The 26,378-nt window shown below is 56.5% G+C and overlaps 7 protein-coding genes across 7 annotated transcripts; 4 read left to right on the top strand and 3 right to left on the bottom strand.

Annotated features, from left to right (window-relative positions):
- Nucleotides 1-3,120: 3,120 nt before the first annotated feature.
- On the top strand, nt 3,121-4,780 carry DCS_05256 (uncharacterized protein; the record flags this gene model as incomplete). Its single annotated transcript, XM_040802562.1, has 4 exons — nt 3,121-3,133; nt 3,193-3,608; nt 3,669-3,980; nt 4,040-4,780. The coding sequence occupies 4 exons, from the start codon at nt 3,121-3,123 to the stop codon at nt 4,778-4,780; spliced, it is 1,482 nt and encodes a 493-aa protein (XP_040657595.1).
- A 756-nt stretch (nt 4,781-5,536) lies between these two features.
- On the bottom strand, nt 5,537-7,076 carry DCS_05255 (DEAD-box helicases & Helicase superfamily domain-containing protein; the record flags this gene model as incomplete). The annotated part of the gene is made up of 4 exons (XM_040802561.1): nt 5,537-6,190; nt 6,255-6,679; nt 6,733-6,810; nt 7,040-7,076. 4 exons carry the CDS (start codon nt 7,074-7,076, stop codon nt 5,537-5,539), a joined length of 1,194 nt encoding a protein of 397 aa, XP_040657594.1.
- A 1,134-nt stretch (nt 7,077-8,210) lies between these two features.
- On the top strand, nt 8,211-9,845 carry DCS_05254 (uncharacterized protein; the record flags this gene model as incomplete). Its single annotated transcript, XM_040802560.1, has 2 exons — nt 8,211-8,560; nt 8,672-9,845. The coding sequence occupies 2 exons, from the start codon at nt 8,211-8,213 to the stop codon at nt 9,843-9,845; spliced, it is 1,524 nt and encodes a 507-aa protein (XP_040657593.1).
- A 1,862-nt stretch (nt 9,846-11,707) lies between these two features.
- Nucleotides 11,708-16,171, top strand: DCS_05253 (CCCH zinc finger and SMR domain containing protein; the record flags this gene model as incomplete). Its single annotated transcript, XM_040802559.1, has 5 exons — nt 11,708-12,642; nt 12,718-13,374; nt 13,443-13,978; nt 14,374-15,706; nt 15,784-16,171. 5 exons carry the CDS (start codon nt 11,708-11,710, stop codon nt 16,169-16,171), a joined length of 3,849 nt encoding a protein of 1,282 aa, XP_040657592.1.
- Nucleotides 16,172-16,773: 602 nt separating this feature from the next.
- DCS_05252 (uncharacterized protein) lies at nt 16,774-18,475 on the bottom strand (the record flags this gene model as incomplete). Its single annotated transcript, XM_040802558.1, has 2 exons — nt 16,774-18,093; nt 18,353-18,475. The coding sequence occupies 2 exons, from the start codon at nt 18,473-18,475 to the stop codon at nt 16,774-16,776; spliced, it is 1,443 nt and encodes a 480-aa protein (XP_040657591.1).
- A 2,522-nt stretch (nt 18,476-20,997) lies between these two features.
- On the top strand, nt 20,998-22,416 carry DCS_05251 (proline iminopeptidase; the record flags this gene model as incomplete). The annotated part of the gene is made up of 1 exon (XM_040802557.1): nt 20,998-22,416. One exon carries the CDS (start codon nt 20,998-21,000, stop codon nt 22,414-22,416), a length of 1,419 nt encoding a protein of 472 aa, XP_040657590.1.
- Nucleotides 22,417-22,473: 57 nt separating this feature from the next.
- Nucleotides 22,474-25,900, bottom strand: DCS_05250 (helicase and polymerase containing protein tebichi; the record flags this gene model as incomplete). Its single annotated transcript, XM_040802556.1, has 12 exons — nt 22,474-22,508; nt 22,574-22,679; nt 22,742-22,826; nt 22,877-22,981; nt 23,041-23,268; nt 23,318-23,630; nt 23,709-23,761; nt 23,821-24,048; nt 24,095-24,247; nt 24,295-24,788; nt 24,847-25,029; nt 25,088-25,900. 12 exons carry the CDS (start codon nt 25,898-25,900, stop codon nt 22,474-22,476), a joined length of 2,796 nt encoding a protein of 931 aa, XP_040657589.1.
- Nucleotides 25,901-26,378: the final 478 nt, after the last annotated feature.

Raw genomic sequence — 26,378 nt, 5'->3', positions numbered from 1 at the left:
CCCACCACGAATTGTGTTGATGAAGCCGAAAGCGGATCGGGAACAAGCGATCGGCATGGAAAGGACAAAGTACGATATGCTACAATGCGGGTAGGGCCATTCTATCCCGGGGTGTTATGGCGAGGTCGAGTATGACGGTTCGCCAGCCCTTGTCCTGTCAGATATCGGGGATGCATGCTTGGCGGAGCCGGAGGAGCCGTCGCCCTGAAGAAGAACTTCAGCCACTATTCATACAGGCGCTCGAGGACCTTGCTGGTTGGCCTTGCTGGTTTGGGAATATTGCATGATGATGCAAAGCTAGGCAACTTCCACCTCGTCGACATGGAAACTCCGACGCCATCTAACAAGGCCGTTGACTTGGAGCGGGTGAGTGAATGGGCATGGAAGGGCGACCTGAAGTTCATGCTCCAGAGCAACATTTGTCCAGAACAACACAGATTCTCTCCTTGGGCATGACTTGGACTGCTTGCGTGATGACGGCCTGCGTCCAGGCTGAGGGTGTTGCATCGGTACCGAACGACTTGGCCACGATGAAGCATCGACTAGTGCGGTGAGCGTGCGTTGCCGGAAGCGTGTTCTACGTCTATTCACGAGCTGGCGATGGACAACGACTTTTCGTGAGCCGTCCATGGACAAGTCCCTCGAGTTCGACGTGTCCAGCTGCCAGTGCTGTAGATGAGCTGCCAGTGCTGTAGATGAGCTGCCAGAGCTTCGTCGGTCCTGCGGTGAACGTACTAGACGGCTCGCTAGCAGCCTCGTAGTCACATCTGCTCCCCGCCATGCGTCATCGTCAACTTCCAAACCAAGCATATCCCTAGCATTACCGTATGTACCCATGTACGAGAGCGCAGAGTACATTGCAAGTAAGTGTATGCTTGTTCAATTCATGTGGAATAACTCCCGAGACACACGACTTTGAACACACCAATGTGAGAAAAGGTGCAACGCTTGTAGATCAGACTCGGAATGACAGCCGTCCGTTTGTACACTTGAAGTACGCGGAATGGCCTCATTCGCTTTTCAGCCGGCAGGAGGGTGCATCATGGCTACTTGCTTCCATGTGGCTTCGATTGCGCTAGATGGGGGCCCAAGAAAGAAGGAAGGAAAGAAAGAAGAAAAGAAACACATAACGCTGAAATTAACGGCAAAACGTCTTCACCATGCCGGGGACGAATCCCCATGCTCGCCTTGCCGCCCAGCCAGTGCAGGAGAGGTTGGTTTGGTTGTCGGTGGTTGGTGGTGGTTGCCGGCAGAAGTCGTCACAGCCGAAGCGACTGCTGGTTGGGCCGACGGCAGTGGGTGTTTGGGGGTGAGATGCACCGAGCCGGCGCCACGACCAGGTACCACGACCGCCAAGCGCAATGTCCTGTTGCCCAATCAGGCGCTGGAAGCACAGGCTGCGAGCCCTCAACCGCTCACGCTAAAACCCCCACCGAACGACGCTCGCTGGGCTGGAGCGGCGACGAACCCTGGAAGGGTCCAGCGGCTGGACAGGGGCCGTGGCCAACCAGCGAGCGGAACGCGCCCGTCCGCACTTGGTGCGAGCAGCGGGACCACTCCGAGTGCAACACCCGTCCATTCACCTTTTCTCATTCTTTGGTCTCCATCCACCCGTGTTTCCACCCGCCCACCCACGAACCGTGGGCGATCCATGCCTCCTCCATCGTTGAGCTCTCTGCCATTGCCGTACGTTTTCGTGTGTCATGTGCATTCAAATAAGTACAGCTAACAGTAAGTACTGTACTGTACTGTACTGTACTTACTTGCAGGAAAAGTACAGTAATTATTTGTACTTGTACTCCGTAAACCTACTGTACTGTACGGAGTACTTACATGTCCTTACATGTATACAACTAAGTGCAGGTATACGGAGTACGTTTAGAGTTCACTGACTTGCTCGCACAGTACACACTTCCACCTGCTGTACTTGCAAGTACTTACAACTACACCTATAAGTAGTTGAAAGTACATCTACACATGCAGTGTATGCCTACTACAGTATTATTGCTGTACTTACAGTACAGTACTTGCATGCCGGCTGATGGATGTGCATGCAAACGCTATAGGTAGGTACGAGCAGGCGTTCATTCCCGTATTGGCACGGCGGTACTCCGTAAGTACAGGCGAAAGAAAGGAAAGTAAGAGTCTTCCACTTGCCTCCACACCTCCCCTCCCCTCCCCTCCCCTCCCCTCTCTCCCACTGCCTCTGCCTCTGCCTCTCCCTCCCCAGCTAGCATTAGTAGAGCTTGTAAGATGACTTCGAGCTTCCAACCTCCAAGGTTCACCCCCGCCGCGCCCGCCGCTGCCGTTTCTGCGGCCTGCCGTCTCACCCACCGCCCAAAGTGTGAATGATGGCAAGTCTGCCGACTGAATTCTCGCCCCATCATGCTTCCCCTCACTCTCCGCCCATCCTTCATCGTGTCGAGCATCTTCTCCGCTTCCTTCTTTGCTGAGGCAGCAAGTGAAGCTTGATCCTTCGACAGCATCTCACGCCTCCCCCCCTCGCCTTCGAGAGCCAACCTGGACGACGCAGTGTTCTCCCGTCACGCCCGCTCTGCCCGCCCGTACTGCGGCTCGTAGACGAATACGGATAGAGATACAGAGTATGGATACGGAGACGCACGACCTCATGGCCAACGCCACACCTCAAGGCTAGTAGTACCTGCTATTCCGCTTTCCTTTGTCCTCCCGGCGTCCATGGCATTCAACCTTCGCTCTTTTCGGTCCTCCCTCCGTCCCCCTATCAGATGTCATCCCCCCATCCACATCCCCCCCGCTCATGCACGCCTCCTCCTCGACCGGCCATCTTCACCCGTTCTTGCCTCACCGGCGGCTGCGACCTATCCAATGAGCTGGTCTTCTTCCCTTTGCCGTCACAGCCCTCAAAACTCGCCGTAGCCCATCCGAGTCCTTTCCTCCCCTTCGCTTCTTTGTCCTTCGATAGCTGGTCTCCCCCTTCCGCCCTCTGCCGTGCTTTTCTTGCTTCTCTCCCGTCCCGGGACGCTGCTTGCAACTGGTTGGAAGCCTTGTCATCGGACGCCTGTTTCGCCCAATATACATTCCTCTCTCTTGGTCTCGTTTTGCCACTATTAGTTCTCACGCCCGTAGACCCGTTGCACCATGGCCGCCCATGGTCGGTTATGCCAAGATCGACTTTGCTTGCGAGGATCATCACTAACGCCCACCGTCTAGGCCTCGAGGAGGATATCCGACCTTCGGAGCCGAATTTGAGCCCAGCACCGTCCAGGTCGTTCGTATCGTCCTCGTCCTCGTCTGCCGAGTCCCTCAAGACTCCTCGAACGCCTCGTTTTATCGAGGCTACATCCGTTCACTCTCCCATCGACATGACATCTCCCTTTGCGGACCCTGAGAAGTTTCACGTGGCCGAGCCGCTGGCGGCCGACGTTGGCTTTGGCTACGTGAACAGTGCCGGCAATCTGGAATCCGTCGCTGTCCCCGCGACGCCCAAATCGCCCCTGAAAAGTGCTATGAGAATCCCTGGCACCCCGGCAAGGCAGCTCAGTAATCCCCTAAGCCCGACCTTCCGCGAGGAGGAGATTCTTGAGAAGCGTGAGTTGGCAACCGAAAAGGAACAGGTAAAGGATGTGGTACGCTCGCTCCTCCAACCCACCTTCTTCAGCACGATGAGGCTGCTAACCGGCTTCCAGAATGTCAAGACCCGCGTTCGCATGGCCAAATTTGCACTGCGTGGTGTTGGCTTCAGCTGCTCTCTCATCATTCTCTCCATGCTCTCTGCCTCCTTCGCCATCTTCAATGCCACTAGAGCCCTTCCCTCGCAGAGCAACATGCCTTCGTGGGCTCCCGACACAAGCAAGACCGCCTGGCCGCAGAAGCTTACTCTTGCCATGGCTAGCTTCTCCCTCCTCGTCTGCATCTTGGTCTTCATCACATACTGCCGCGGTGGGCACAAGCGAGCCGAGAAGGTGAATACGTATTACACCATGTTTGCCATTGGTTGGGTACGATTCATCGCCCTTCCTGCCCCGTCTTGGTACGGCATGCCTAACAAAAAGTGTAGTTTATCGTGAGCATGATCCTATGGGTCATTACCGCCGCTCTCTTCCAGCATGCCAAAAACAACAGCAACAACAAGGACATGTGGGGGTGGGCCTGTGTCGACAACATCCGCTCCGAGGTCTTCGGAGACAAGGTCGACTATCAACTGGTCTGTCGCCTCCAGAATTGGACACTTATCTGCATCGTCGTCGAGGTCGTCGTCGAGGCTGTCTCGATTGCGCTGTACAGCATCGTCTTTTATCGCTATTACACGAAGCGCCGTCTCTTCAAGTCGATGGACTTGCGAGATCGAGCCCGCTCCGATCTCTACCTGGCGCAACTCCGCACCCAATCCGCACCCAACACCCCCGGTCTTGGCCCGAAGTCACCAGCCCTCAGCAGCTACGCCATGTCGCCTCGACACCCCCCATCGGCCTACCGCAACTTGTCCGACATTGACGAGGCCAGCCCATTCACGCCGGGTGGTAGGCTTGTCGAACCTGTCTCTCAGCTACCCTCGTCAAACTTCAAGCTCCAAGCCCCTCCCGCCAAAGCACCCTCTGCCACACCCAAGCTCAACCAGGCATCGTTCGGCCATACCGCTGCCAGTACCAATGCTCACGCGCCGGAGACGGTCTCCCATCGCGCACCGCAAGCTGCCGATGAGCCGACGTACGAGTCGGTACCTATCCCTGGTGCCTACTTGGGTGCCGCCGTCAGAAGCCCCCCTCCAGCGCCGACCACATTCACGCATGCTCGCTAGGGCAGGCTGGTTCTTGGTTTTGTTAAATGAAAAAAGTCAGCCATGTTGGTTGGTGGAAGGGGCGATTTCCTGGATATTTCTTTGCCGAGTAGCTCTGTTGATACCATTGGCGTTACTGGATGCTGGACATGTTGCTGCCATGTCACGCTGAATAGTCGTACATGCGTGTAGGTATGGCGAATAATTACATGCAAGCTTCAATCATGGTAGTCCGTATGAAGCGCCGCCTTTTAGTCCAAGTTCGACTCCATTAGAGTATACCTGGAAGGGATTGGTGGGTCATGTCATCGAACTGTGCCATCCTTACGCATCACGTTCGCCAATGAAAGGCAACAGCTTCCATGACGGCCAACATATTCTACTCTTTTCCGACACGTAGTCACGTACACGCGCGCGGACAGGTGAAGTACGTAGGTAATCATAAAAAGCGACTCCAAGATGGAGTAACGAAGTCGACAAAGGAAATGTAAAAAGAACCATTACTTTTGGTAGCCCCGCCGCACCTTTTTTAACTATTAAGGTGCGAAGGACTTCCTGAGCCTTCGTCACGCAGCCGTATCGATCTTCGCCTTGGAGCCACCGCGAAGCCTTCCGAGACAGGCGGAATCGGATGTCTCTCTAGAATCGCAAATCTATCAACAGCTGCAAAGAGAAACCAGTGACACGCCACCAGATTGCCAAGACTTCCGTGCAGGGAGTGCCCGACAGCGGAGCAAACCGATGAGGACAGGACTCGACGTGTGAGAAGCGTGTTGCTTAGATGAGGTCGGCAACATTCATGGGCATCTCCTCGATCTGGGTGCTGTAGAACTGCTCAATCTCGCGCATCATACGGACATCATCGGCCGTGACGAAGTTGATGGCAACGCCCTTTCGGCCGAAACGACCGCCACGACCAATGCGGTGGATGTAGTTTTCGCGGTTGGCGGGAAGATCGTAGTTGATGACCAGGGAGACCTGCTGAACGTCGATACCACGGGCCAAAAGGTCCGTGGCGATGAGGACACGAGACGATCCGGAACGGAATTCCTTCATAATCAGGTCACGCTGCGCCTGGTCCATGTCGCCGTGCATGGCGGAGACGGTGAAGTCGCGGGCGGTGAGCTTGTCGGTGAGCCAGTCGACCTTTCTGCGCGTGTTGCAGAAGATGACGGCCTGGGTGATGGTGACAGTCTCGTACAAGTCGGAGAGGGTGTCGAGCTTCCACTCCTCCTTCTCCACGGCAATGTAGAACTGCTTGATACCCTCCAGGGTAAGCTCGTCCTTCTTGACCAGGATGCGGACGGGGTCGCGCATGAAGCGCGTGGTGACCTCAAGGACGTCCTGGGGCATGGTGGCGGACAGGAGGACGACCTGGGTAGACTGAGGCAGCAGCTGGAAGATGTCGTAGATCTGGTCGGTGAATCCACGCTGAAGAAGGTGTCAGCATCCGAGGGCGAGCAGCGTCGTCGGCTCGGGCGGCATAAACACTTACCGAGAGCATTTCGTCGGCCTCGTCGAGGACGAACATCTTCATGCTGTCGGTCTTGAGGAAGCGGCGCTGGATCATGTCGTGGACACGGCCAGGGGTGCCGACAACAACCTGAGGGCCATCCTGCAGGGCCTTCATGTCGTCGCGGACGCTGGTGCCGCCGATGCAAGCATGGCACTCAATGTTCATGAAGTCGCCGATGGCGACGACGACCTTCTGAATCTGCTGAGCAAGCTCACGGGTGGGGGCCAGGATCAGAGCCTGGCACTGCTTGACCGCGGGGTCAATCTTCTGGAGAACGGAAATGGAGAAGGTGGCCGTCTTTCCAGTACCGGACTGGGCCTGGGCAATGACATCATGGCCCTTGATAACAGGCATGATGGCACGCTGCTGGATGGCCGAGGGGCGCTCGAAACCATAGGCGTAGACTGGCGTTCTGTCAGACGAGGTGGGGTGTGTGAGGCTCAGAATGGAAACCCACCACCACGGAGAAGCTCAGACTTGAGACCCATGTCATCGAAAGAGTCGACGGTCTCGTCCCAGTTAGACTCGATCTGTCCTATAGCGGCGGAAGTCTGTCAGTGACTAGAGTCTTGCGGTGCGGCAACGGAGAGCAAGGGCTGCGGGGGACAAGCGCCGTGCGCACAGGGAGTAGTCGGATCGTGGGGCCACAATCCCTCCGCTCCGCTCCTCCCCCTGACAAAACGCGAAGATGATGGTGCTCGCATCTTGGGCACTCCCTTCATCCTACGATAGGTTCTGGGTGAAGCGGTGAAGGAAAAACTTACCCTCGGGGACATCCTCGAGTCCCTTGTCGGTAGCCATGATTGCGGTGGTGCAGAAAAAGATCTAGATCAAGCGCAGCTCGATCTAGATGGATATCGAAAATGCGCGGGGCGGTGGAGGAAATATTAAACTGACAGGCTCTTCACGGAGGAAGGGCTGCGGCTGGCGCTGAATAGAAACGTGGGGTTGACTAGACTCTTGAACTCTCGATAAATTCGAGAGCCGACAGAACCTAGGAGTGTTGCTTTGAATGGTGCTGATGATTTCCTTGGTGAGGTTGAAGAGAGGAAAGGGAGAGGGAAAAAAAAGTTGGTTGAGGGGTGATGGCGGCCTTGCAATTTTTCCTCTCGCCCACCCGCGGCGCTGGCCAATCAGCAGGATGGAGTCTGGAAAGGCAGACCCACGGTTAGGGTACCTCTCGGCGTAGGCCAACGAGCATTAACATGGTTACAGTGAACTAATGGCCGTAGTACAGATGGATTAGTACTCGTGTTATGCGTCTCCTGCTTCAAAGTACCTTTTACTGCAAAGCAGTAGGTTATGGTACATGCGCTTGGGGGTAACTTCCTGCACTATCCGAAGCAAGCGATGAGGAATTTTTCCATCTGGTTGCTCCTGGTAGATGGGCGGATGGACCGCAGCAGATAACCATGAACTAGCCCATAATATTCATTATCGACAAGGTCTGGAGTTGAGTCGCACCCAGGTGTACTGTAATTACTGTACTTAAGTACGTGCAGTAAAGAACGGATACACCTCTGTACTTACTTGTACTGTATTACAGCGCTCTGGTAGATGGTGCGTTGCTGCCTCCTCTATTACCTTCTACCTCCCTGTCGGCCTTCTTGCCTGGCTGGCTCCGTCGTTTTTTGTGTCCGCCTTGCCTTCCTTCGTGGGCCGGCGTGAAGGAGGACCCGTTCATTGGACTCCGTGGACTACGACGCACGCATCTTGCTCTCACCGAAAGAGTGTGGCATCGGACACCCATCAATGGGATTGATTCAGCCCAAGCCAAACTGACTCACGCTCACTAGGTGCTCTCGCGGCTGCTCGCGGGCGAAGCATTGCCGTCTCTGTCCGTTCTCATTAGCTCAACATTCCCCTTGCGTCCTTTCCGTGGCACATTGGCGACGAAGCTTCGGTTGACCAACTCGCCACGGACCGACCTCAGCCATGATGCCTTCGGCGATTGCCACCTCCTCTTGCCCGGCCATCGGCTCTCGCGGCGTCGGCCAGGAGGGGTGTCGGGAGAATGAGCCGAATGGCTTTGGGCCGAGCCTCACCACCTGCTCGGATTCGATTCCTCTTCACCCTCACGGCGTGAAGCCTCTAGGGAATTGTTACCTGTCCCATGGTCCGAATGCGAGAGCTAGCTCGGGGACGTGGGCCCTTTTGCCGGATGAGATGTTGGCCGTCGTTCTTGAACATTTGGATCAGATGGATCTAATGAAGCTGGGCTCGACCTGCAAGTTCTTTCATGCCTTCTGCCGCTGGGACGACCTCTGGAAGCCCCTGTTCCTCCAGTAGGTATTGTCTACGTCTGTCCTGCCTCGTCGAGGCGTTCGCGAGTGTCTTGTCGGAGTTGCGCCGACACCGACGCCGTTGCTGCTCATGGCTGATGACGGATGAACTAGATTGCCGAAGCATCAGACTCACTCCCTTGGATGGAAAGGGACATGGAGATCTACAGTGTTGGCCCTGCCCAAGGATCGAGAAGCGGAGATTGACTGCGGCGGTGTCTTCTCCGATGTCCTACACCGACCATTTGCTTGCTCGAACATTGACCTGACAAAGACTGTCCGCAACATACCGACGAGGAATCAGATTCATCGGCATGGAAACCTCACGTACGATGAGTATGCCGAACGATGGACGGAGCGTCCATTTATTCTGACGAAATGCATCCAAGAGTGGCCCATCTGCTCGCAATGGACCATCGAGAAACTGCTGCGGGACCACGGCGACGTCGATTTTCGTGCCGAGGCCGTCGACTGGACCCTTTCCCGTTACTGCAACTACATGGGCCACAACAAAGACGAAAGCCCCCTCTATCTGTTTGATCGCAAGTTTGTCGAGAAGATGGGCCTCAAGGTCGGGCGAGAGGCCGACGCCGCCTACTGGCGGCCAGACTGCTTCGGGCCAGACCTGTTCGAGCTTCTGGGATCGGAGCGACCAGCGCATAGGTGGCTAATTGTTGGGCCCGAACGTAGTGGCTCTACCTTTCACAAAGACCCCAACGGCACCAGCGCCTGGAATGCGGTGATACAGGGCTCCAAGTACTGGATCATGTTCCCGCCAACTGCTCAGGTGCCCGGGGTGTACGTGTCCGAAGACAGCAGCGAGGTGACGAGCCCGCTCAGCATTGCCGAGTGGCTGTTGACATTTCACCAAGAGGCTCGTCTGCTGCCCGACTGCGTCGAGGGCATCTGCCACTCGGGCGAGATTCTGCACGTTCCGAGTGGCTGGTGGCACTTGGTGGTGAACCTCGAGAGTGGCATTGCCGTGACGCAGAACTTTGTGCCGCTATCGCCCAGCCTAAACTTGCTTTCGGAAGTGCTCGCTTTCCTGAGAGACAAGCCGGACCAGGTCTCGGGTTTCTCGAAAGATGCCGAGGATCCGTACCAGCTTTTCACGGCCAGGCTCCGAAAGGAGCACCCCGCTGTGTTGGAGAAGGCGCTGGATATGATGGACAGACAGAATGGAAAGAAGCGCAAATGGGACACGGTCGTTGGCCGAGAAGAAAAGGAGCCGGGGGAGACGGCCTTTAGCTTTGGATTTGGAGGGGATGACGACGACGAGGTACCGTGACAAGCATTTTTCACGTGGTGAACCATGTCTTTATCAGGTGGACGACGATCTGTCCATCTAGACCATCACCGAATGCGAGCCTGGATTTGACCGAGAGCATTCTGCAGAAAATGGTGATGTTTTCCACGGGTTTCTTGGGAGTGTCCTATCATGATTGTGTCTTGGGCATGACCTAGTTTGAATGGATGCGGGCATCATCCTGGTCCTATGCTGGGAGACGAAGCGAACCAAACAACTTGAGACATCGACAAGGAGGTATTCTTGATGGCATCAACATGCATGCACAATTGGGTCACAACATGACATGAAAATTTGTTGCAGTCATGCACTTGCAGTAGTTACATGAGTATCAGAGCTCTCGTTGATTTGGACCAACCTACCACTTCTGCACCAAGAGAGCTATTTGCCACAGCCAGCAGCTTCAGAGGATCGTGGTGTTGGGAAAGGCACATACAGTACGGAGTACGTGCTGTAATTCTGCGTGTTGTGCACGGAGTACACTAATTGCTCCGTGCTCCGTACGGAGTACTCCGTACACCTAGTTCATATTGGCGCTGGAACAGGGCTGCAAGTACAGAGTATGTACAGCACTACGATTACTCCATACAGCACTAAGTAATGCTGCAAGTACAGCAAATGCCTACCTAGTACCTACATAGGTACTTGTATTGTAGGCGCGAACGAAAATAATGCCACCTACATAATTAAATACTCCGTACTCCGTAGTGCGTAGCTTAATGCTACCTTTGGGTTCTTTACTTAGGTACTAACCTAGGTAGGCATCTGGTTAATAATAGTGCTCCAAGGCACTTGGTACTTGGGTACACTAACGAGATGAAGCTCCGTAATCGTGCTGCCAGTTCGCACGGACGGGGTGTTCCGGGGACCTCCACTGTCAGTAATTAATAATCACTGACGCGTGTCTGCGCCCTGCGCCCGCTGTAGGCACTGAATAGCCTACTAGGTACCTACAGTACTTGTGTATCACAGGTACACAACACCTACTTACACTTACAGTACTGCAGCCTGCAGACGTACATGTACAAGTACGGAGTACAGTAAGAATACTTGAGAATGCTCGTATTGCTTGCTAATTGCAGGACAAAATGCCTGTACTGAACACCTTACTTGTACAAGTACTTACTTACACAGTATTACGGAGTACATGTGTTCATGCTAATAGTACCTAGTACTAAGCTAACCCAGCGTACTTAGTATTCCTTAGGCGCCGCTAACGGTGCGAGGACTTACCTAATCTCACCTCTGGTCAACCTCCCCCGCCCCAACTGGAGCAGGCAACTATTAGCCCAGCGCTGTGGTCACCCTTCTCGTTCGTCGCGAGCGACCTTTCTTCATCTGCATTGCCCAACCCGGCTTCGGGGCTTGTGCAATCCTCGCAAGGCCTTCAACCAAAGGCAGATACTGCACCGGGGCTCTTGTTGGCTTTTGGGTTCCCGCCGGTGCTGCGGCGCAATGTAAGTTCCTGTCAGCTTCGTTGCCGCCTACATCAGCAGCACGCCATCGCTCCCATCTCGCCCTTTGCCATCGACCACACGCGTTGCTTCCCCCATCTTTCGCTCGCCGTGCACTTGCGTTTGCTTTTCAAGCGCATCCGATTTTCCCCAGTCCAGATGTATGTTCGACGCCATTCACCTGGAGCCTGGCTATGGCTTTCTGTGCTTGCGCCCGAAGCGCCCGGATCACCTGCAAAGCTGACGTATGCGTTCACAGCGTTCATGCTTCAACCCCAAGTTCCCTCGGCTGCCGAACTTGTCTTCGTTCTGTTCGCGCAAATAATAAATTTGGGAAAAGCATCTTGGAATTTACAAACACCATAGAACATTTTGAACATACGCGACATCATGGTGTCGGACGAACATTACGACCTATGTCTACCTATCTTGCTGGACCCCTCCCTCGAGGACGAGGATAAGATTGACAAGCTCGAAGAGCTCTTCAAAAGCGAGACGAACCTAAGAGGCACCTATCTTGACCATGCCATACTCGACGCTCTCTGGAGGTTTCGCGACGGAGGGGCCGCCTCGGCATCCCCGCCGCCCATACGACAGTCCATTCTGCGCCGTCCGTCGCCGGCATCCTGGCGCGGGTCCCCCACGCCCCTGACCGGCTCGCCACGGCTAGGAGTGAGCCCGCTGGCGCCCCCGGGGTTTATACCCTCGACCTTCAACCGCGCCATCTCATCGACGGCCTCGCCGTTTTCCTCCCCGCGAGCGTCCCCGCGGCTGGCCCTCGCCACACCGACCATGCCACATAGCCCGAACCTCAACGTGTACGAGTTCGCCAGCGATTCGACACCGGCGACGGAAATACATGGATACCACCAAGCCGAGAACGTTGAGTGGCTCGTCAACGACGACGCCGCCAGCGTCGCTTCGTCCAGCGGCATGTCGAGCGGGTTGAACGCGGCCGCGCCCGAGTTTTCCTCCATGACGTCCCAGCAAGCGGACATGTCGCCCTATGACATGCTGCGCTCCATCCTCGGGCAAACGCGCACCGACGAGGACATCGAAGCGGCGCTGGCCATGCACGGATATGACCTGAGCGCCACCATCGCGTCCATCATGGAAGGCCAGGGCCTGAATGGTGCGGTGGCTGCGGCACCCTCGGAGGAGCCCAAAAGCGTGCTGATTGGAAAGTCGATATCGGCCGGCAGCCGTCCGGCGACACCGGCCAGCCAGGCAAGGTCCGGCGTCATCTGCAAGTTCTACATATCGACGGGCCAGTGTTTGCGTGCCGACTGCCGCTTCAGCCATGACCTCAGCAGCCATCTCTGCAAGTACGTTTTTCTTTTTGTCCACGTCTCGGTGACGGTCCCGACGGGTGAGTTCACGAGCTGACACCGGCTGCTCAGGTATTGGGTCATGGGGAGCTGTCTCGCGGGGGACACCTGCGTCTTCTCTCACGACCCGTCCCAGCTCGTCAACAAGTTGTCCCTGGACGAAGCCGGTGCCGGCAGCGTGAGCTTGGACCACGCCAACCTCCAACTCCACAGCTCGAAATCTTTCCCTTCGCTGCACCAGCAAGAATACGTCGGACTGAAGGGGGGGTTCGGGCAGGTGCAGGCCGATGGACCACGTCAAGTCGCCCCGGCGGCAAGCCCCCGGCCGCAGGCGCTGGATATGAACGCACCCGCGCCCGCCATCGACGACAACGAGGTCTTTCCTTCGCTCGGCTCGGCCTCGGCGAAGCAGGGCAAGAGACATCACGGGAAGCGCGGAGGACACGGCGGCGGTCAAAAGGACAACGCCCCGCCGGCCTCGTTGGCCGAAGTTTTCAAGAGGGCCCCCTCGCCGGCCGGTGGACCGTCTCGTGCCGAGCCCGGAAGGTCCGGGGCCAGCCCAGGCACCTCGACGCAGCGAAGCGGCGAGAAAAGTGCCGCGGCGCTGGCGATACCTCCTCCGAAAGTCATACCCTGGCTGGAAACGGGCGAACGGGTCAACCGAGCGTATCTCAAGTCGCGTCAAGAAGCCATGAAGCACGGCGGCCTCCGTAACAAATTTCTTCAGAGGTAGGCACCCGATCGTCCGTCTGGCCCGTCGCGGTCGGCGAAGGGAGTTGGCTAACGAGGGGAATCAGCGCGGCGCAAGCGTGGAACCGCAACGATGCCAGAGCGGCCAAGGCGCTCAGCCTTCGGGGACAGAGCGAGAACGAACTGATGCAAAAAGCGCACCGGGAGGCGGCCGCCGAGCTGTACGCGAAGCGAAACCAGGTGTTGAGGGGAATCCAGGCCGAATTCTTCGTCGACCTCCACGGCCTTCACGCCGACGAGGCCGTCGAGTATCTCGAAAAGGTTCTCTTGGAAAACGGCAAGGAGGCTCGACCCATCTACGCCATCGTCGGTTGTGGCAATCATAGTAAAAATGGCAAGGACAAGATTGGCAAGGCGATTCGAAACTTCCTCGACGAGTGGCGGTACGCCTACAACGACTTCTCCCAGCTGGATGACCGAGACCTGAATGGCATCATAGGCATCGACGCTCGGAGCTGGGACAAATCGCTCGCTAGGGAGGGCGAGGGGCAAGGCAACGACGAAGATATGATGAGCCGAGGTATCGAAATCGGCGAGGGCAAGGTCCGGCTGCTGGTTCGGGATACTCCCAAGGGATCGGACAGTCGACAATGACGGTTGGGAGGGGAAATGAGCGCGCGATAGTGTAGGAGAAACTGGACAGACATGTGAACGGGACAACTCATGGAGGCAGTCCGCATCACAGGACCGACCAACTTCGACACCTTCGTGGCGCGAGATAGAGTAGGAAAAAAAACAATACAGACATGGTAAATAAGAGCACAAGAAGAAGCTCGCATCACAGGGCCGATCCAACTTCGACACCTTCGTAGCGCGCGTAGATACAGCACCATGTTGGAAGAGGGTAGATGGGAGGGTTGAACGCACATGTGGCAGCGTCGGGCACGCGTCGCCTGACGTAAGTAGGTCAGCGAGTAATTACTCCCTAGAGCAAGAATTCTTGGAGCCACGCACCTACCCACCAACCAACCCACCCAGTCGACGATCCTCCCTCCCTCCAGCCTAGTCGAGCTAAGGGTTTCAACTCGCCAACATCATCGGCATCCAAATTCCAAACCGAAGCTGTCAACTTGCACTGCACCGATACTCCGAGTGCACACGTACGTGTTTCTCCATCCGGCGCCCCCAGGCCCGCCCTCCTACCCTCGGCACGCGTTCCCCATCGACCTCGACCTCGACCTCGACCTCGCCTTGTTCTTCCGGCGTCGGAAGAGAATTTTGTCCTCCAGCCGCCTCGTCTCGCTGGGTCCGTTCTTTTGGCCCTCCTCCGAGCCCCGAGCTTGAACGCCGACGCTGTAGTGGAGCGAGCCAAGACGACCGAGAAATCCATCAATCGATCCCCTGCAGCGGCGATATTGGAAACTCGACGAGGCGAACACGTCCACGTACCCACCGCGTTGTCGAGCTTGCCATCGACATGGAACGGACGGCTTGTGGAAGATAATCCGTCGATCAATTTGGAAGCGCCATCCGGGATGACGGATCCTCGCTCCCTCCCCACCATGTTGTCCTCTACTGCATCCTCCTCCTCCTCCTCCACGTCCTCTCTCCTGCCCCCGACGTCGACACCGTACCATGGCGATGCCAACGGCGGTCCGCGGGCGCAGCACCCGCCCCGATCGTCGGCCTCCAGCTCGGCGCGAACTTCGTCCTCGCCCGCGGCCTCGTCGCGCCGCTGGCACCGTCTCTCGGACCGGCCAGCCCTATCACGAAGGTCGCATGCCAGCCCGCGGCGGCTTCTGCACCGAGGCTGGAAGCTTTACGTGACCTGGAGCGAGCGCATCGGCGCCGCCTACCTCCGCCTTTCGCCGCTGCACCGCGCCCTCGCCGTCATCGCTTGCATCCTCGGCTGGGTTCTCCTCATCCTCATGCTCGTCTACTCCCACCGCTTCTTCTCCTGGCTCGCCCCCCACTCCGAGGCCTGGCGCAAGAGGCCGGCAGGTTGGCTCCTCATCTTCTTCGCCATCTTCATCACCGCCTTTCCGCCTGTCATGGGATACTCAACCGCCACCACCATCTCCGGATTCGTCTATGGCTTTCCCCTGGGTTGGCCCATCGCCGCCTCGGCCTGCGTTGCCGGCAGTCTCTGCGCCTTCCTCATGAGCAGGACCGTTCTCAGCGGCTATGTCGATCGCTTGGTCGGCAAGGACCACCGCTTCATCGCCCTCGGCCAGGTCCTTCGCAAAGAGGGCATCCTCTACCTCACGGGCATCCGCTTCTGCCCTCTACCCTTCAGTTTGAGCAACGGCTTTCTCGCCACCATCCCAAGCATCTCGCCCCTCTCCTTCGCCCTCTCCACGGCCTTTTCAAGGTATGCCCGTCGCACCCCGCCCTCCTTTCCCGGCCTACTTGCCATGTTCCTCTGCCGCTCACCAAGCATGAAACTAGTCCCAAGCTGCTCGTCCACGTCTTCATCGGCAGCCGCCTCGCCGTCCTCGCCGAGAAGGGCGATTCCATGACGGCTGCCGACAAGGCCATCAACTACGCCAGCATGCTCGTCGGCGGTGCCATTGGTGTCGTCATTGGCCTCATCATCTATCGCCGCACCATGGCCCGCGCTGCCGAGCTGCAGCGCGAGGGTGCCGGAGCGGAGGAGGGTGATGCTGGCTACGAGGACACGGATGCCACGTTGATGGACCCGGACGATGCCGCCACCGTCATGTCGGATGATGACTTGAGCCTTTGGGACATGCAGGGCTCGGATTCGTGGGAATCAGGCCACGACAGGAGTCATGGCCATGCCACCAAGCAAAAGCGCCCCCCCAGCGACCCTTGACAGGCTGACCGTCCCCTCGTGGGTAATGTCATCTGGCCGGACTCTTCACGGTATCTCCCGGGGGGTCAAGAGCTGCATGTACGACTAGATCTCAGAGACATATCGCCTGTTGGAAAAAAGTAATGCATTCGTGAATGCTGTTGAACGAATCAGCGTCATCGTACCACATGCATATTTCGCCCGTCGGACTGACGGATCGAACGGTCAATCATATCCGTGATGAATTACCATGGAAACGAACCGGCGCATCCCCCTTCATAGATATCTCGCCTGTCGAAATAGACGGACCGCGCAACAAGCGATAAGAATTGCGAATCAGGCAGAGCGCAAGCAACATTGCCAGAGCGACAGGAAACATCGTAAAAGATACAATTCATTCATTTCCCATTCACTAGCCTCGGCTTCGCGTGCTAACGAGAAAAATCAAGATGAGCACTTCGAAGCTGGTCTCTAGATACCCATCTCGGGTGGCGTGCAGACGCCATCCCCCAACGCCATCGCTAGCAAAGAAAGAAAAGAGAATAATCATGGGCGAGAGGAAACCCGACCTTGGCGAAAAGGACGCTACAGCGACGAGATGGAACGAAGCATACGGAAAAGAATCACTGATTCCCGCGATAGAGGTTCATAAACTGCACAGCCTGTTCCATGGGGTAACCAATGAAAACCGGCCCCGCGAAGACCATCTGCGGTGGGCCACCGGCACCCTCTTTCGAGGCACCGGGGTTGATGAAGTGAGGCTGCGGCATGGGTGGAGGCGACGATGGGCGCCCAGTCGGCGGCTTCTCTGGCGTGACGGGCGGATCACGAAGGGTTCGAGGCCCGGCTGGCGCTTCCCTGTTGGGCCTTGGAGCTGACACGCGATCATTCAATGCCGCCAGCTTTGCATGGGCAAAGGGGCACTTTTTCGGGCCGCTGGAAGTCATACGCATGCTGCGAGCGGGACTCGTCATCCGCACGGGGGCGGGCGGAGGCGACGCCATCGCCTCGGTTTCATGGCCGGACATCTCATAGGCAGGAACCGAGATCCCCCAGGGCCGGCTGGGGGACTCGCCGACGCGAACTTCCTTCAGCGGTCGGTCAAAGTGGCCTTGGCGCTCCACCAGCTGTCCATGGGGTTCCTGGCGGCTCGCATCCGACTCGGCCGTGGCGCTTACGTCCTGGGCCCAGCTCTCAACACGTTTGATCGAAGCGCCGTCTACGTCACTCCGATGCTGCAGAGACTGCTCCTCTTCGGGAAGCATGGGCTGATGAAGGTGACTAAGGCCTTCAATCATGCTGACAATGTTTCCGTACTTGGAGTCGAGCTTCCTCATCTGCAGCTCGTTCTTCTGGTAGCGTCGGAGGCAGACTTCATGACTGCGCGGCAGAACATGCTTGTGCGTTTCGACATAGTGTGCGATCTCTTCGGGAGAGTGCTTGTCCATGAAACGGATGGGACACTTGCTCGCGCCGGCGGCGCTAGGTGCCGGCTGCGAGGTCGATTCCTCGTACATGGCGGCGCAGATGGGATCATGGGAGTGATGGGGCGTTTCGTCGGGAACGTCCCCCCGACCGTCAGGCTCCTCACCCTCTGCCGGCGTTTTGCTGAAGGGGCATTCGAGGCTGCCCTTCTTGCCTTGGACGGTGAAGTCTTGCTCGAGAGCAGTCGAGACCGACGTCCCACGGCGCGACGTTTGCGACGTCTCCTTGCTCGAGACGGCCGTCTTGCTGGACTCGCCGAGGGAGACGAGCCGGCTGGCGGCGCGACGGCCGTCACGGATGACCAGCGCGAGCCGGTGCTGCGACTGCGGCGAGGCGCGGTGGGGGAGTGGCACGGGGGAGGTGCTGTCGACGGCCGTGTGCGGCGGAAGCTGCAGCTTCGCCAGCGTCTCGGCTATCTCCGGCGTCGCCGGTGCATACTTGTCGGCCAAGTACTGAAACTGTCGGGGGCGCACCGCACAAGTTAGCACAGCTGCTCCGACGAAGCGCGGTCAAGCGAGGTGGCGAGAAGCCAGAAAGCACCGTCCAGCAAACATAGAGATCAGAGAATAAAGGGTATCGGTCTCCGCAGGCAAGCTAGTGACGCAAGCTGCTCTTGATCTAGAGCTAATGATATCTCATCACGTTCTCTTGTTCGACGAAGGCGCCCGACAAGACGGTGGTGCGGACAAGACGAGAAGGAAAGCCGTCGGAACGTACCTGTTCGTGAGCGAAGCGTAGCTTGTGCTCGAGGACGGTCTTGCGGTCGGCCAAGAGCTGCACCTCGTCGGCCAGCGCGTTGAAAGCGTCGGCCAGCGCGTGCGAGAGTTGGCGGTGATCCATTCCCACGAAGAGAGGGAGATGGATGTAGAAGGAAAGAGGAGAAGGAACGAAAAACGGAGGAGGGAACGGGAGAAAATCTCGGACGCGAAGGAGGGTCGATTGGACGGCGGAATTTTACTGGTCCGTCCCATCGGGGTGGGACAACAGGCAGGGGGGCAACGGTGAGGGCACTCGGCGAGTCTGCGGTTGCCACGGCGAGAGGAGCGCTTGGCGGGGAGGGTTGTATCATTCAAACCGGCCGATCACGCACTTGTCCCGGTGCGTGAGAGGCCTGCTGGGTCGGGCTCGTTGGGCTGGCTCGTTGGCTGGTGGTGGTGGTGGTGGTGGTGGTGGAGTTGGTGATGGCAAAGATCAAGTTTGTGGATGAATGTTGCTGAATATGCACATGTTCTTACTGTAGTTGTAGGTGTATGGTACGGAGTAGGTGTACAGAACAAGCGTGGTGGACAGGTGAATCAGTAATACCGGTACTCCGTACAACTACTCCGTACTGCACAATAAGTACCCAGGGGCTTGACTCTCCCGTCTGCTACCTACTGCTACTGTGATTAAGTACTGCACAGTACATACTTGTACCCACCAGTGATAGTGCATGCTGTAATACACTAATTTTCTCCGACTGCGTCACTCCTCCGTTAGGCTCAAAGTCATTGGGGGGGTGAAGTCGCAGAAAAAAGAGATGGGGACATTGCATCACGTACAAGTATTACTTGTACGTGTATGAATTGGTGACGAGGACTCCGCACGGAGTGCAGTAAAAGTACAACCAAGTAAGTCAGTACTGTTACTTGCTTCGTGGAAGTACATGTAACTTACGTGCAAGTACCGAGTACCCCCGTAAGGACTGTACACCGCATTGAGTATTACGGAGTACGGAGAACAAACCCAAGATCCTTTCCCCTGGGCGTTCATTGCAGTGTGCCTGTTGGCGAACTCAGGTGTACGTACATCGGGCCGCTGTGAGACAGCAACAAAGAAAACAACTCAGACAAGAGAGCGGCAGCCACATCCGGTACAGCGACTACGGAGTACATGTACGTAATAATCTACGGACGACCTAACACCCAACTTGTGAGTACTGGTACGCCTACTCCGTTCTAGTACTTACTTAAGTACTGTACTTACATGCACTTGCATTCTCATCTAAGTACAGTACAGTACGTACTGCACAAGTAAGTATACCAGCAAGCAGACGTTACAAGTTACATGTACAGTAATAAGTAGGTACCTAGTATTATGGAGCACACGCTCTCATAACACCAACTTGCACCGATGCTCATGTGACATTCTGAAATGCAGTACTTACCCGTACTCCGTACATGCACATGTACTTATTACCGATCTGCTGGTCCTCTACGAGCGGAATGCGAGTAAGTACGAGTCCTGGCTTTCAACAGCAGCACCAATACCAGCAAATCGAGACGCTACAGCTGTTGGAATGAGACTTGTACCTGTCTGTACATATCTATACTTGTGTACGCGCATTAATACTTGCGCAACTTTGCCAGGGCCGAAACTGGCAACCCGTTCCTGCCCTGCGGCTTCCAACCCCGTTAAGCAGCGCTTTTGATTCGCTCCGGCTCGGCAGTAACCTCCTGCCTCAAAAATTCAAAGAATGGATGCTCGGTGCCGCCTTCTCGCACTCGCGCGTCTTCCGTCAGACTGCATGTACAGCCTCGGTATCCGGTACTTGGTACCTAGTGTGTTTACTATAGGTATTCTGCATGTACTTGCTCGTGCCACTCCATGTACCGGTAGCAGGCGCGTACTTGTAGGTGTACGAGCTGCTGTACATCTCCTGTACAAGCAGCGGCCCCGTGCCCGCCTCCTCCTACCTGCTTCCCATGATTTCTCAAGCCAAGATCTGCGGCAGGAACCTATTACTACTTAGTGCAAGCATGCTGCTGTATATGCTGCATCCTGCCATCTGCCTGGCGCTTGCCTCGAGGTACCTGGGCCAAGGTGGCAACATGCAGACATACGTGTTCATGTGCCTTTACCTACTGCAAGTAATGGCATGCGAACCATCCAAACCGCTCCTTCACAGTGCTCTTTGCCTCCGCCCGAGACTCATTGTATGTGGTTGCCGCCAGCGGTTGGGTATGCCTTCGTGGACGGCGCCCGTGACTTGGATGGCCAGTCTAACCAGCAGAGGGATGGACAGGGTGACATCGTCGTCGGCCCCGTGCTGGTGGAACGGAATACTCGCATGCAGATCTGTGCTTGTACCAGCACGCACGTGGCAGCAGCATACGCATCCCCTCGATGAAGAGGTGGTCTGGGAAAACGCGCAAGCGAATGTAGGTCAGTACGGAGTACAAAGTGGTTGACATGCTTGCATACGAGAATCCCACCTCGTATCGTACGCCTGTCGGATCACTGACCCTCGACCACCTCAGATTCACCTCTCTCAACCTTCCCGTGTTCGTTTCCGTCTACCGTCTCTCCCATCTCTCCCATCTCCCTCGGCCACCCTCCCCAAACTCCGTCGGCTGCACCGTCATCGCCACCGAGAGGTAGCCATGGTACCCAACACGGCCATCCGCGTTCCTCCCGCGAAGCTCGTCAGCTGCCGCGAGCATGTCGTCCCCGGCCAGTTCCTCACCGCCGAGCTCTTCTTCCAAGTCCCCCTCGACTATGAAGACCCAGACTCCGGCACCATCACCATTTTCGGTCGCCGCATCGCGAAGCGCGACATGCCCATCACCCCGCCCGATGACGAGGATGCGAAGAAGGCGGCGAACAAACCGTACATGGTCTTCCTCGAGGGCGGCCCGGGCTTTGGCAACCGTGACCCCCAGGACCATCCGTTGACCCGCATCGCCGTACCTAGGGGTTACCAAGTCCTCTTTCTCGACTACCGCGGTGTGGGCATGAGCACGCCTGTCTCGGCCGCCATGCTCGCCAAAATCGGCGACGCCGACGCCCAGGCCAAGTATCTCGGCCTCATGCGTCAGGACAACACGGTCCGCGACTGCGAAGCCGTTCGCAAGTGCCTGACCGCCGGCTGGCCCGACATCAAGGCAGTCTGGTCCATCTTCGGCCAGTCCTACGGCGGTTTCGTCAGCTTGTCCTACTTATCCATGCACCCAGAAGGTCTCGCCGAGGTCTTCCTCACCGGTGGCCTTGCCCCCGTCGGAAAGACGGCCGACCAAGTCTACGAGGCAACCTTCCGCAAGACGATCGAGCGCAACATCGAGTACTACGCCAAATTCCCCGCCGATGTCGCAGTCGTCCGCCAGATTGCGGCCCATCTCGAGAGCGAAGGTGGCGTTGCTCTGCCGTCGGGCGGTACCTTGACCGTCCCTCGCCTGCTTACCCTCGGCATCGCCTTTGGTGGCCACGGGGGCTTCGCAAATGTTCACAACACCCTTCTCCGCCTCAAGACCTCTCTCGACCAGCTCAAATTACTCGACCGCTCCGCGCTGCAGCAGGTGGAGACTTTCACTCCCTTCGACACCAACATCATTTATGCCATCCTCCACGAGGCTATTTACTGCGACGGACCGGAAAAGCCATCGGCCTGGGCCGCGTACCGCGTTGGCAAGGCTCTCAAGCCCTTTTCCTGGCTGAATCCTGGATACGAGTCCGCTTCGGCAGATGATCCCTTGTACTTCTCCGGCGAGATGATATTTCCCACGCATTTCGAAACTTACCCGGAGCTCATCTCCCTGCGTGACGTGGCCGAGAAAATTGCGACGAGAACCGATTGGCCGGCCCTGTACGACGAGGAGAGACTGCGCAACAACACGGTGCCCGTCTACGCCGCATCCTACATCGAGGACATGTACGTCGAGCACAGCTTGGCCAGGGAAACGTCAAGGCTCGTCAAGGGCACCAAGGTCTTCGAGACCAACATCGTCTACCACAACGGCTTGCGCGCCAGAACGGACGAGGTCTTGCGGCAACTCTTTAGCCTACGTGACGATGTTTTGGATTAGACTCCTTTGTTTTTGTAGTAGGCAGGGATTTTATGAGCAGCGGACAGCGCAATATCACTATTCTTGGTCTATTTCTGACTGAACCTCAATTTCTGTTCAGTTGGTGAGTTGATGTGTGCACCAGCACCACGACAAGGAGCGGTGGGCTTCCACTTACGCCAAAGTTTGTTGGCTACCGACGATATGATCTCTGCCTTGGCGAGCAATTTCTCCCTGAGCCTATCGTCTTTTTGCCCCTTGAGCCGTACTTTGTTGGGCCGTGCCTGGCGTGAAATAAGCACGAATCCCCGAGGCCGGATGCGACGATTGCCCGTGAAATACCCACCTGCATCAGAACGGGGAGCAACGCCTGGGCGTCGGCGTTGGCTATGGAGGCGACGGTGCGATAGCCGTTCTCCCAGAAAACCCTCCTGATCGAATGTTTAGTTTCCGTTGTCGGTGCGTAGGAAGCCCAACTCACGCAGTCCGACTCTTGATGAACGGTATCCTCGCAAGTGCCAAAAGATCCGACCTTGCTCCAGCCATCAACCTGTCGGAGAAATGATCCAGGGCAGCAGCAAGCATTCTGCGCCACTAGTTAGCCATCCGGTCGTTCGTTACCTCGCCGCATACTTGGCTGCTCACCCCCATCCCATCGTCTCGCAGAACTTGATCATGCCCGCTGCAAACCCCTGACAAGTCTGAGATAGATTCTGGACAAACCCTCGCGGCATGTCGTATTTGCGAGAAACGACGTGTACCGGTACTTCGTTGCACAAATCGCGCAGCTGCAAAGCGAGATAAAACCGCCGATATACTCGAGCCATCGCCCGTTCCTCTTGCGTCGTCTCCTTCAATATCGCCCCTTGCGCTCTGTCCAAGTGTCAGTTGAGAATTAGCCGTCACTCGAGTGCGGGCTCACAGTTGGATAATTCCCGTCGGCTTGATGCCCAAGAAGTTCAACACCCGCAAGCCACTCTCGTCTAGCGATTCCATCACGTTACGGAACACCTGCCAATTGACTTTGACGCCAAAGTCTTGAACAGGAGTGAAGACATATAAAATATGCATCTCACCGTCCATGACGAAGGCTCGAAGTGCCTTTTTGAGCTCCTTATGGGCAAAGACCCCATCATCAAGGTCGATGGCCGAGGCAACAATCGCTCGCCCCAGCTGAGTCGGGACAAAGCCTCCACAGCCGTCGCTGGTAGCCAGTCCCATGCTCTGAACCTCTTCTAAACTCGATTCAAGGCATGTGTGCACAAACTCTCTACCATGAGAATAGTGCACCAGCGAACTTGAGAAGTACTTACGAATCGATTCGCGACTGTTTGCTAATCGAATGGAGATGACCTCCAAAACAGCCCTGTGCACATACAGAGGTCAGCGAGATGGACAGGAAGAGAATGTCCGTTGTCAACTCACCGCTGTATGCGCCGGCTTTCCGTGCTTAGGCAACTCGAAACTTCCGGTATCTCGGCGTGCATGAGCTCTAGGACTTGCTCCAAGTCATCTTCGCAACAGCACAAATATGTCTCACCAACAGGGCACTTGCCTTGTCGACCAGCTCTCCCTCTCATCTGTCTGAGCATGGACGGGCCGATGAGCTCACCAGCCATTCGGGCGTTGTGCAAGATGACTCTCCGCGCAGGACTCGGACTCATCAGCAGAGCCGCTAACCATGGAGGCTGGTACGTACAGATTGATGCCGGCTGCCAGGCTACAGGTGGCGATACAGACGAGTATTGTTCCGGCATCATACGCGGAGGCGACCAGCTCACGCTCCTCGCTCGTCAACCCAGCCTGAACCGTCAGCAGGTGACGTGACGGATGGTGAATGAAGCTCTCACATCTGTCGCCAAGTCAGCTGTAGGCTCAAACGCGGCGGCGGCGGCTCACGCATCGCTGCACTCACGATGAAAGGCAACACCGTACAGAACGGTCTCCTCCAGGACTGGGTCAACACCGGTGCTGAGGGCTCGCAGATCCGTGAGCAGCTCCATCCTCCTTTCGAGCACGGCCGAACTGAGCTGGAGAGGTCCCGGCATCACGCGACTAATCAAACGAGCGTCCGATTCGCAGACACCGCGGCTTCCTGCGAAAACCAATGCGCCATATCCTGTGCAAGCAGTCTCGTACGCGAGGGAGACGACAGCGTTAAGGACTGGGTTGGCAAATTCCTTGTGATCAGACGTGAGGATCCGTCCAGAGGCGCCAGCTCGACCGGCGGGCAACTTCTGACTGCCCAGCTGCGAAGGCACTCGTTTCAGTTCTCGGAACGAGGCCGCTGCATAGATCTTGCTGTCGCAAACAAGATGCTCGGTAATCGGAATGGGCCTGTAGCGGGTTTCGTAACAGTGGGCATCGAGCCAATCTGCCATCAGGTTCATGTTCTGCACAAATCGTTGGTCGGTTTCAGCATGAGCAGAAGCGAAGCAAGGCGTTACATACCGGCAGTGTTGCACTCATGCCTACGATCTGTACGGGCTGCCCCAGGCTCAGTACTTTGGTAGCTATGAGCTCGAGGAAATAGCCACGATGGGCATCATCCACCATGTGCAGCTCATCTAGCACTACGGCCCGCAACTTGGGAATTGAGCAATCGTCAATTGCCGTGTTTATGAGTGCATTACCCTGCATCTCGGTGGTCAGTGACGAGATTGGAGAGCGGCCTTCATTTACTTGGCGATACCTTCTCCAGGGTGCAGACTCCGATGTCAAAGTCATCCCATGTTGCTCTTACTTTACCGCCTCCGAAGAATCCGACGACGCGAATCGTCCCATGATCTGGGCGCTGATGCCATGGTCCTGGGCGGTCATCAGCAGCAACATCATGTGGCAACTGAATGCCTTGCACGACGCTTCGTAACCAGCGCACTTTCTCCTGAACAAGGGCAACGTAAGGAAGGACGAGGAGAGCCTTGCTACCAGGTTCTTCTGCTATTCGTTTCAACATCAGTACTGCATCACAATCAGCAATCTCCATGGCGTCGTCCAGGGCTTTGCACAACGCACAGTCTGCCACCAACGATTTACCGCCACCCGTAGGCGCGCAATACACCAGGTTTTTTCTCCCGTTCAAGAGCCCTGGACCTTTCAGACAGTTCTTCTGCCAGGGGTACATTTGCCGGATACCCAGGGAAGCAAAGTTGGCCACCAGATGTGGAGGAAGACCATAGGTCGGATGGGCGAGGTCCAGTTCTGGATCTTGCGACGACGACGGCGTTGCCCCTATCGTCCTTCTCTGGGAGTATTCAGAAGGAACCGGATCGCTTAGGCGCTCAACCCGGCTGGGCGACAGTCGAGCCGAGACTGGGGGGGCGACAAGAACTCGCTGGAAGCCGACATGTTGTGTAGTGGCCGCTTGCGATTCAGCACCACCAACATCGCTCGACCAACTTCTTTTCTGTCCTGCCGCTAGACTTTTCGAAGCAAGAGCCTCTCGGTATCGCTCATCGGCTTCCTGCAGACTGGTCTTGTGCAGATGGCCCTTCATGCTCCGCATGGTGGGCGGCGGGGAGATGGGCGGTGCTCGGCAGGGTCATTGAGCGAGCGTGAACGCACAGGTAGCTGGGTAGCTAGGCTTGTTCAACGAACATTTGGCAAAGAATTTTCAAGATAGGTCGAGCGATGACAAATCTTGGATAAATCCCTAGCCTTGCAAGGTTGTGATGTTTCATCATGCCAATGATCGGTTGAGGTGGCAATCGTGTCGTGACGCGAGCTGATCTAATAAAGTGCAGATTGACAGGAACGGCATGGACGCGGTATCACGTGAGATACTTTGAAGACTTTAGCGGCAGCAGGCGGTGCAAGCCAGCATGTTCAGATTCGATGCGCAAGCGAGAGGGGCTTTCCTGGTAATTACCCTGTAGCAAAATGCGGAGCTCGGAGTGCATGAAAGGACGTTTTGCACGGAGTACAGAGTAAGTACTTGCATATATTACTGCACTTGTACTCCGTATGTGAGCACGTAATATAAA

This window comes from Drechmeria coniospora, chromosome 02 (assembly GCF_001625195.1).
Source record: "Drechmeria coniospora strain ARSEF 6962 chromosome 02, whole genome shotgun sequence".
Classification (NCBI taxonomy): Eukaryota; Fungi; Ascomycota; class Sordariomycetes; order Hypocreales; family Ophiocordycipitaceae; genus Drechmeria; species Drechmeria coniospora.
Note: the sequence above shows the minus strand (reverse complement) of the source record. Positions and strands in the feature narration are given on the sequence as shown.